This window comes from Ricinus communis, chromosome 9, assembly GCF_019578655.1.
Source record: "Ricinus communis isolate WT05 ecotype wild-type chromosome 9, ASM1957865v1, whole genome shotgun sequence".
Taxonomy (NCBI): domain Eukaryota; kingdom Viridiplantae; phylum Streptophyta; class Magnoliopsida; order Malpighiales; family Euphorbiaceae; genus Ricinus; species Ricinus communis.
Window position 1 is genome coordinate 10,058,832 of NC_063264.1, and position 11,117 is coordinate 10,069,948.

General features: G+C 28.6%; 1 protein-coding gene and 1 non-coding gene across 2 annotated transcripts; both read right to left on the reverse strand.

Annotated features, from left to right (window-relative positions):
- Positions 1 to 2,420: 2,420 nt before the first annotated feature.
- On the reverse strand, positions 2,421 to 2,492 carry TRNAQ-CUG. The gene has a single exon. It is a non-coding gene; the product is annotated as a tRNA-Gln (tRNA).
- A 3,800-nt stretch (positions 2,493 to 6,292) lies between these two features.
- On the reverse strand, positions 6,293 to 8,781 carry LOC8282945. The gene is made up of 3 exons (XM_002525705.4): positions 8,143 to 8,781; positions 7,384 to 7,989; positions 6,293 to 7,063 (listed from the first exon to the last, which is right to left on the reverse strand). Exons 2-3 carry the CDS (start codon positions 7,937 to 7,939, stop codon positions 6,675 to 6,677), a joined length of 945 nt encoding a protein of 314 aa, XP_002525751.1. The 5' UTR covers positions 7,940 to 7,989; positions 8,143 to 8,781; the 3' UTR covers positions 6,293 to 6,674.
- Between the last annotated feature and the right edge of the window lie 2,336 nt (positions 8,782 to 11,117).

Here is an 11,117-nt window from a genome sequence, read left to right on the forward strand (position 1 = left end):
AGCTTAAATTAATTTTATTTTTACAAAAATGAGAATGAGTTTATATATTTTCTAAAAGAAAAGTAGATATCATAAAAATTAAAAATATTTTCTTATATAAATTAAATTGTTTGAACTAAAAGTTATATATTGATATTTTAAATAAAATACAATAAAAATAAATATTGCTATTTGTTAGTGTTTTTTTCTTTTTTTAATAATGATAATGTGCCGGCGAACTATAGTTGTGGTGTTGCTAAAGGCCATGAAGGTATTGGAGGTGAGGATGGTTGTAACAAAAATAGTGGTAAGAGTTATTAATTGTTTGATTATTTTAATTATATTAAAATTATAAAATATTACAAATTATTCTAATTATTTTTTTATTTTCAAAAGATTTTTCTTTTAAAAAGTTGGTTTAAATATGTAGAATTAGACTAAAACATTCATAAATTTCTAAAAAATACTAAATTAAGTCTAAGTCACAAGGTTAGTCAAATTGAACTTTATTTTTTAATTAAATAAATAATTATTTTAATTTCATTTATCATTAATATAAATTCAACATTTTAAATAATATAAATACTGTTGTGCTTTTTCATACTAATTTTATCCATTTTGAAAAGTTCAAAATTTTTATTTTCTGTTAATTTACGCCCTATAATTTAATGTTGTAGTAAGAAAAAATATTGGAAATGTTTAATCAATATTAAGTTAATTAGTGTTTAATATTTTTTAGACACTAAACAAACTGTGTTAAAATGAAATATTAAAGCAAATAAAAGATATGAGTTGATTCTTTTGTTAAACTAAGAGAAAGTATTGCTAAAAGAAAATATTTTCTCTGATTTGATTTTTTTTAAAGAAATTATTTAAATTTAATTAGTTATCCTCTAATAAATAATATACTTTGTAAATTAAAAGTATTAAATATTAGAAGTATTAATTTATTAAATTTATAATAGTTGAAAATTTAATATAATTATTAACCAACACTCAAAGTATACTGTATTGCATAAGTTTAAAATTAATAAATTTTTATATAATAATGAATTTATATTCTAACTAAACCTTTTATTTTTAATTAAATAAGTGATTTTAAAATACATATAGATGTATATCTAAAATAATTTTTATATTTTTCTATATTAATAATAATAGAACTATTTTTATTTGTTTGTGCTCTAGTTCTCCTTAAAATATATCTCTAATAATAAATAAATATAAAGGGTTGTTATTAAAATTTATTAATTATTAAATAGATCTATTAATTATTCAATGTCGAACGGAGTTCGTTTCTTTAGAATGTATTAATTTATTAAATATTATATTTAAGAGGGTTGATTATAATAGAAATGTTTTTAAATGTATATATGCGCAAACACATAAGGAGATAGAAAAATAATACATACATCTTCAATCACTTTAAAACTTTTACTTTTTGCTCTAATTTAATAGAAAATTATTTTTATTAAGTTTGATAATTATTGTTAAGGACTATACTGACTTTTTTTCCAATAATCTTTTGGTTGGATTGATTAACACCAAAGACTAAGGACTTTATAATTATCAAATAAAAGCCTAAGGAACTAACTAATTTGATTATTAAAAAGTAGATAATTTGCGACATCGTCACTAAGAGTCAAAGACAAATAGTCTTATCAATTCCATACTATTTTTCTCCTTTGAGAGTTAAATTTTTTTATAAAAATAAAATCGTGAGACTATAAACTGAAAAACGGATAATACTTCAAATGCGGGTCATGACTTAGTCTATGGATTAATCTATCATCATTGTCTCTGTTTATGGTGGGAATTCGCATCAAAGCTTTAGTCTGCTTAACCGAGGATAGATAACGATACCATATTTCATATTAACTAAGAGTCAAAAAAATTTATTATAAGATTTAGTACCACCTCTCCTCTTTGAGAGTTCATTTTTTATAAATGGCAAAACAAGGAGACCATAAGCTAAAGAAGCTGATAATATCTCAAAAATTGGTCAAGATCTAGTCTATAAATTAGTCTATCATCAATTATCAACAAAATGAAGAAAAAAACACATAAATATTGAAAAAAATTATACAAATATTAAAAAAGATTCTTAACCGAGAATATACAATGACTTTATAAAATTCAATATTACATCTCTTCCCTTAAGAGCCATTTTCTTATAAAGGATAAACATATGATACTATAAACTAAAGAAGTTGATAATACTTGAAAATATAGATCACGACCGAGTCTGTAAATTAGTCTATCATCAATTATAAGTCCTAGACTCTCGGTTCAACAAAATGAAAAAAAAAAAAGTTCATAGATATTACAGAAAAAAAATCCTAAACTCAGGGTTAAAACTTTTTTTTAAAAAAGCACATAGAGATTAAAGAAAAAAAAATCACAAATGTTAAAGAAGACTCTTAAAAGAGGTTCTTTAAAAAAGGTCCCACCGAGATTTGAACTCGGGTTACTGGATTCAGAGTCCAATGTCCTAACCGCTAGACCATGGGACCGAAGGTTATGGGTTACAGGAAAATACCATCTTTGAAGAGTAGATTTTTTCCAAGATCGATATTCAATCAAACAAAATTATAGATGTAATATTTGAATTTGGAGTACCCTCCCCTTATATGTAAAGAAAAAAGCGTTTTATTTTAATTAAATTGAACAAAGTGGAAATTGTATTAGTCAATGTGTTATTAGGGTGTTTGAAGATAGAAGGTGTCATTGTAGGTAACTAAAATCTCAAAGAAAACTAAGCTATTGAAATCTTTATAATTGCAGGAAATTTTAGCTCCCAACTAACCAAAGTCATTTCAAATGTTAGCATCTAAATGGGTCCAATAAGATGGTGACTGTACAACAACCTTACCATGCAACCTTCTTAACCACTAAACACTCTTCATGAAATTCCATCTCAATTGAAATGTCATTTTTGTCCTCCTCCTTCCTTTCAAATGCAAATCACATGCTCTTTAAGATCTTTATGACCCCTCACACCCCACCACAAATGCCACTACACTCAAATCTTCTTCACCATCTCTTTAATAAACCAAAAATAGCTACCTCAAATAAAACCTTGATTTCAAGCTAATTAGATAGATCGATGGTGCAATATAAATATGATTTCATTTTTCTTTTTTCCATTTTAGTTTACTTTAATCAATTCAGCGTTCTGACTTGTAAAAGTTAGAAAAGTGTTGATTTTAGTAATATTCCTCTCTAACATCTATGAGTTTATTGGTTTCATTATAAAAGATATTTAAAGAGATAACTATTTTTATTATACAACCTTCACTACTTGAATAAATAAAAACTCTATCATCTAAAATTAGAAAAAAAAAAAAAACTGAACTCAATTAATGTACCAAAGAGTATTTTCTGTCTTTTTAATTCCTTGCAAGATTTTTAATTTCAACATAAATAATATAAGTTTCTTTATCATTTTTTTTCCTAAAGAAATATTAGTACAAATGGAGGAAAGTGATTGTGATACTACTTGACCATTAAGCAAAGAATTTGAAGGCAAAGTTGGAGTAGGGGTATGAGCTAAAAATAAACAATCATAGACATAAAACACAAAGAAAGGGACCAGGCTTATGCATCAGTAGAGCATCTGGGGTGTTCCCCAGGGCACCAACATATAAATTAAAAATTGAAGGAAAATTAAAGATTAAGTTTGGCTTTATGAAGAAAGCAAGTGCAGAAGGCACATGGTCATGGTCATGAACTCACACATGGCTCAATTAAAATCTTTAATATTACCAATAATCACCACCATCAAATTTCATAATTTTTTATTTTACTAATTGGAAAGTATGTGCTGCCCTCGGTCCACCCCTTTTCATTTATTTAATTCTTTTGCTTTTATTGGACATAATTTCTAGATTTTCTTCTTTTGAAATGAAAATTGCACACTCTGCTTCAAGAAAATTCAACATGGTGTGGACGTTTACATGACATAATCTTTGCATTTATATTGGCTTTTTTTCTTTTCTTTTCTTTCAATTTTCTTTCATTTGCATCACAAACTTAGAGTGAGTAGTGATTGGTAAATATCTGGAAAATTAACTCAACTCGTTGAGTTGGATTGATTAATTTACTCATTTCGAGTTTATTCGTCAAATTAATTGATTTAATCACATATAAAAATTTGATCTTATAAAAATATGAATAAAATTTCTTATGTATCTCTTAGTAAATTGGAATACTAGCTATTAATCTGTATATGATTTTTAATTTAATAATATTAAAATCTAACTCTAGTTACATTTTATATATAAAGAAAAGATATAATAAATAATGAATCTACCCCATATATAATATGCACAAAAGAAATTCAAAGTTAGCAACAATTACCATAAATGATATGGGTACATTAAGCAAAAAAAACTTAATACACATGCAATACTAAATGATTGTTATTGCAAACATTGCAATAAATAGCAAATAGCTATTAATTTCATAAGAGTATAAATTCACTGAGAATCTGTCTTTTTACATAGTATTCAAGGCTGAGAAACTATGTAACTATTTTAACCTCCATTTTGAGCAACTTACCCAGTAGACTTTCTTCCATTTTTTATTATTTTTTTATGGTGGAATCTTAAGAACTATAGAGCACTTAATAGACAGTGACAGATCTAGAAAATTTAAGCTAATTTTTTTTTTATTTTTTTCTCAGAATATATGAATTTCAATATATATTATTTAAGTTATATTTCAAATTATTTACTACTAATATTAAATATAATTTGAGTTCAATGCTAAGGGGTTTTTTTTTCTATTTTTTTAATAATTAAGCTAAAAAATATGATAAGCATTATGATAGTTTTGGCTCTGCTCAGTTGAACCATAGAAGTAGCTTGTAGAAGAGATGTAGAACATGAAAAGGCAGCAATAGCAGAAATTAATTAACAGCACTTGAGCTTTCCTGCTATTAAATAATAATGAAATTCCTCATCTGAACAGCTGAGGAAGGTAGAGCTTTCCAAATAAGCTACTAACTAATAATAGGACTCAAGCATGCATTCCCTGTAATCATAGTCCCAAATTTAACTCTTTCTTCTGTATGGTTTGGTGACTGATATTTTAATATTTGACAGGAGAAAGTAAATTCTGTTAAACTTTCTCAGTAACAATCTTAGAAAGTGTAAAATTTTTCAAGAATTAAATATCCAACCTAACTCATTCTGAGTCACCTCCACTAACATTACATATTTCCCTATCAAAGATCAAAGATTATGACATGACAACAAAACCCAATATCCAATTGTGTAATATCTGTGCTCATCCTATCCACCAAAGTTGCATCAACTCAAACCTGTCACTTCTTCATTTCACTGTTTTATCTTTTCAACCAGGCAATGCCACATTATTTTCAAAATGAAGAACTGTTACATTTTCTACAGTGACATTTCCCATTTTTCTTTCTCAAGAGTCCATTCTAGTGAATTTTAAGTGTTTCTTGAAGAGTCTAAATCTATCAAAACTCTGATTAAAATTGTTTAAATTTAAATTTATATGCAAATTCAAAAGCGATATTACGAGGTCAAAATTTTCTACGAGACGGACACCGGGTCATAATTAAAATTTAATGAGATTTAAAAATTTGTCGTTTACTCATTATATAATTTTCATTAGTTAGATATACGTCTGGATATTTAATTTTGCAATCTTGATTTAGATTTAAAGCATCTGTGATTAGAATAATGATATTTGTCACTAGTGAGATTTTTAAGTAGTGAAGTTGATTTTGCTATCTTAGAAATCAAATGAAGCCTTTATGTTTGTCATAGGGTACCCATCAACCAATACTGTGATGCTTTGAAAGAAAAGTATATAGCAGAAACACAACAACTAACTAGCAGAAACACAACAACTAACTAATTTGGTGCATCTTGCTTTTCTAAAGAACCAGGAATCTCAACAAATTGGCAGGATACGACTGGAGACAACTTTACAAAAAGTAAGGACCAAAAAATATTACTATATTTTAGATATTTTTGCAACAAACTACTCTAAATTATGATTGTTAGAACGGTTACAGAGTTTTGTACTGTCAAAATTATGTTCAATCTAGCTTAAAATCACTTGCTGATCACTTTAATCTGGTGTTCTTCTCAAGGTTATACATAACAATATCAGGTATAACTTGAAGCAATAATGATAAAAGAACCTGTAGAAAAGAAAAATCGAAGAACTCCATTAATATGGTTTAACTTGAAATTTAGCAGATTCATGGTTTCCTGTCAGTTCTTCCATTCATCCTTTTTTTTTCTCCTGTGCTGCAGAAATGAGCCACGCATTCTGATGACATTCCCAGAAACCATATCAGTAGTCATTAGTAATTAATATTTAACTCCATTACAGGATCGGAATCTCTGTTAAAAAGAGTTCAGATAGTTAAGCTATCAATATTTGCATTGACAACCATATATGACAAACTACATGAAAATGTATATATATATATATGCTTCCAGAAATGCATCTGGATCGGCTTCGTCTCCCCAGATATCTGAAAGTATCCTACTCATCATCAAACTTATGTGTATATATATATATATGATTTACCAATTCTTTTCCTATTCTTCTTCTTCTTCTTCTTCTTCCACTTCTTCATGTTTCTTCTTCTTTTTTCTTTCCCTCTAATTTTTTTAACTAGAAACTATGAGATGTAATATTATACCCCATAATCAGCATCTCCAGTCCAGCCTGACCTCACTGAGTCCACCTACTAGTACATGCTGATCAGGCTTCCGAAACGACACAATGTGGCTGCTCACCATGAATGCAGTTACACGCTCCGAAACCCTTATGTCCTCCATCTTCAACTCCTGTAATCTCCGGACGTATTCCGGCACATGTACTATGTCCCACACCACTCCCATTCCACCGGGTTTCAACACCCTGACCATCTCCCCCAACACTCTCATTCTCTCCGCTGCTGCTTCCACCGTCCTGTGACCGTACTCTTTTCCCACTGTGTGGAAAAACACAGCTGATACCACCACATCAAAATAGTTATCCCCAAATGGTAGGCTCCTCACATCACCTTCTCTGCAAGTTACATACTCCCCAACTCCTGTTTACATTAGAAAAAGAAAAAAGAAACTCATAATTAATCCCATTATTTGTTTAAGCAAAATGAGTTTCAAATCATACATTCAAGAACTTAAATTCTGAAATTCACACAGAAAAAAAAGGGAGAGAAGCCCAGAAAAGCTAAGCTCTGTTAGCAGAAAATTTTAAGCTGAATTAAGTATTGTTTCTTGGAAGTATGGTGTAAAAAGAAGAATTAAATTAAAAAGATCATGTTAAAAGAAAAAGAAATAAATAAGAATTTATTGCATAAACGCGTTAAGGTTAGTGGTAAAGTAACTGAAGTACAAGTCAGCAACCAACCTTCCATGTTCGCAGTTCGGAGAGTAGACAGGGTAGTCCGTTTAGATCGGTCCAACCCAACAACCCGACCGCAACTACCGGTTTTCTTCAACTGGGTAGCTACAGCATTCAATAGAATCCCTCTTCCACATCCGATGTCAAGAGCTAACTTAACATTAGACCAATCATTCACATAGCTAACCATTCTCTGCGCCATCTCATGATGCAACGCAACCGCGCTGTAAAAGAAGTTTCCCGCCGCGAAAAACAGACAGACTGCTGACAGAGCCGTCACGCACCCAGTAAACCCCGCCGCGAAACGGGCAACCCCGGCGGTGCTGGTGGTGGTTGCAAAGTGAAGGACACATGTTTCCAGGAGTTCACAGAACGGGTCGAAGTAGTATAGGAAAAGGATAGATAAGATGGTGAAAAAAATGGCGTGGCATAACAGGAATATTAGTGTTTGCCATTGATCCATGCCGTAGATTGTGTAGATCTGTGTCCAGTCTCTGTGATTTGTTGCTGTTGTTTTGTTGTTTCTGTAACGAGGGGGATGTGGTTTGATCATCAGTGACATTGTTAAGTCCAGGCTCTGCTCTTGCTAGTTGTATTTAGTCTTGTTTAAACCTGTAAAAGAAACAAAGGGATTATAAAAAATTTCAAGAAAAACAACAGAGATCTCCAAAAAAAAATAAAAAAGATTTCAAAAACTGATCTTTTCTCATTTCCAAGAATGAACAATAATGACTCAGAATTATGCAAGTAGAGCAATTAACTTACCAGAACAATATTCTCCTTTTCTTCACTGTGTTCTTGAGCAACCAAAAACCCAGAAAAGCACATAAAAGAAAAAGGTTCTTGATTCTTGCACTATATCATTACCAAAATGCCAGTACCATTTACAGAACAGCCATCAGATCCATTGACTGTATCAGACTGAGACATTTCTTTTCCTTGTTTTTTTTTTTTTTTTTGTACTATCCCAAAAAGAGGCAAAAGAGAAAGAACCATAAAAACGAAACAGGATATTGAAGATCAGAAGAGCTTTCAGTACTAGAAGGTTACTTGTTATTACCCTTCTGCAACAAGCTGGTCTGGTTTTTTGCTTTCAAATTATAATGAATCTGCTGCAACTGTCAGGTTTGTTAATGAAGATAACAAAGATATCATCATCATCCGTCTATCTTTCTTCCACTGCCACTGCTACTTCCAGCATTCAACGCGTTTCTTGATTCGTCGTTTTGCGTTTCTTTAAATTTGAGCTCTTTAGTTTATTTATATTTTAACTTTGTTTCTCTTTTTTTTTTTGAAAATTTTCAGTGGGTGTTGGAGTGGTGGTGAGGGGCGATTGTACGGACTTTTAGAAAGAGCAAAGAAGAGGTTTTGGCGAGAGAGGGAGAGAGAGAGAGAGAGAGAATGATTGGCGTTCGCAGTTGCTGTATTATATGTATTCAGTGTGTAGTGGGAGAAGGGCAAAATGGGAATAATGATTGGTGTTTTTGTACCGGCTTTAGTGATGTAATATCTAATTGGCCAAACAATTGACTTTTCTTCGTTGAAAAGTCTGCAAATTCGCGGTTAAATACTTCAATTTCATGGTTATCGTTTTCCTTTTCTTTTCTTTTTTTTTTTAAAAAAAAAATTCTAGTTACGTAATAAAAAAAATTACATTTCCTCAATCTAATTTTAATAGGTTATTTTTTCTTTTTAATTTTTTGAAAACTATAAATTGTTTTTTTAGTTATTAATTTAGTAATTAAATATCTAAATGTCTTTTACTAATTAATATAAATTAATATTTATAATTAAATTCTACTTATTTAATTTAATACTTTTATTTTCTCTGGATTTCAAAAATTATTAATAAACTAACAAATCCATTAATATTTGAATTACTATAAATTTTGTTAACAAATTAATGAAATATAATCTCTCAAAAAATAGTTAACTGGAAAAAGTTAGATATTCTTTTTGTATAAATTAAAAATAATCTATTAAAATTAGAAACAGACAATATTTTTTTATATAAAAAATCATACACACCATAATTTAAACATATGATAATATTTTTTTGAGATTAATAATATTTAAATTCTATTTATAAAATGATTTCGTTCGTATTAGTACATTAAAACACCAATTATATATTAAAATAGAAAATTTACATTAGGAGGAATATTAATATTCACGAATCTAAATAAATTATTTAAAAGCGAAATTATATAAATGTTGTAAGTTTTGAATTTCTTTACATCCCAATAATGCACAAATATCAAAAACTAGTTCATAAAAACAAGAATAACTCGAATTTCATAAAATTCACACCAATGTGCCATCCTCCCACTAACAGAATACTAAAGCACATGAAATTCAGAAACTCAAAAAATTCTAATTCTTCTTTCCTGCGCTGCCGGCAGGGGTAAAATTGCAAATACTTATTCTTGGCAATTTGGAAAACAGTAATGTTACGTAATGTATCAATATTTGTTCCAATTTTTATGCGTTATGTAATATATAATATATTTTTTAATATTCTAAAATTAAGGTATAATTTTATATATGCATTATATATCACTACATAAATAAGAATTAAGATAAATATTGACCTTTTCTATTGAAAAAATCTAGAATTATGTTGGTTGATAGAAAAGAAAAAAATTAATTTAAGGACTGATATAATAAAATTTGCAATAGTTGCATAGAAGAAGAACTTATTGTTATTATTTGAAATGATGTTTAGTATAATAATTTCATAGGACTTTTCTTTTCCTTTAATTATTTTCCTTATTTTTGTATGATATCAACATAAAGCAATATAAAAAGTTACTAAAGTTTGGATCCAATTTGTAATCAATTTGTCCTAAAAAAAATTATACAAGAGGACCCATCTTTCTAATTATTTTCAATTATGCATTTTTCGTAATGGAGATATTCATCTAGCCAAATATTATTTTCTATGTTTTAACCTAAAAGCTTGTATATATCATATGCCATCACTACCCAATACTCACAAATGGATTATTTAATATATTACTTTTTATATGTAGTTTTATTTAATATATCAACATGTATTACTAATAAATATTTAAATATTATTAAAAATAAAATTCAGATATTTGTTATATTGAATTAAAAATTAAAAATATTATAAAAATAAAATTCATATATATATTTTTAATTAAATTAAAAATTAAAATATTAGAATGAGTGAAAAACTAAAATTCAAATATTTAAATGTTTGTTGTATCTTTAAAATATGATTGATTAATGAGCCTAATTATATGCTTAAGTAGCAAAAATACATGTAAAAGAAAAAAGACTAGATTCCAACCAAAAATATTAAACAATGGCCAACATTAGTAATAGAAGTGGTCTCCGCAAATCAGGGGAAATGAAGATAAATCAAGACCGTACAAAGAAGACCCATTGAGATTGGTGCAAACAGAATTATGTACTTTAAATTTAAAATTGTTGACTAATCTACCCCTGGCCCATTTTCACTATTGGTCGGCAACTTAGCCTCTCTTTGTCCCCCTTTTGGTATTTTCCTTTCACATATTACAGAAGAATCAAAGAGTTTTAGAACGTTGCCAAGTGGAGTTCTCTCAGCTGTAACCTTTTCTGTATATGAAATTTACTAAACTACCCCCTCTGTCTTTTATTGAATTTATTTTCTTTAACAGCTGCTGAATTAATTATGCCCCATGAGATGCTCACATGCTACCTTTTGTCAACGATGCTTATATCTCTAAAAA

Coding starts and splice junctions, on each gene's coding strand:
- LOC8282945 (XM_002525705.4), bottom strand. CDS start 7,939: ATGTCACTGATGATCAAACCACATCCCCCTCGTTACAGAAACAACAAA. Junction 7,064..7,383: donor CCGAACTGCGAACATGGAAG/GTTGGTTGCTGA, acceptor TAATGTAAACAG/GAGTTGGGGAGTATGTAACT.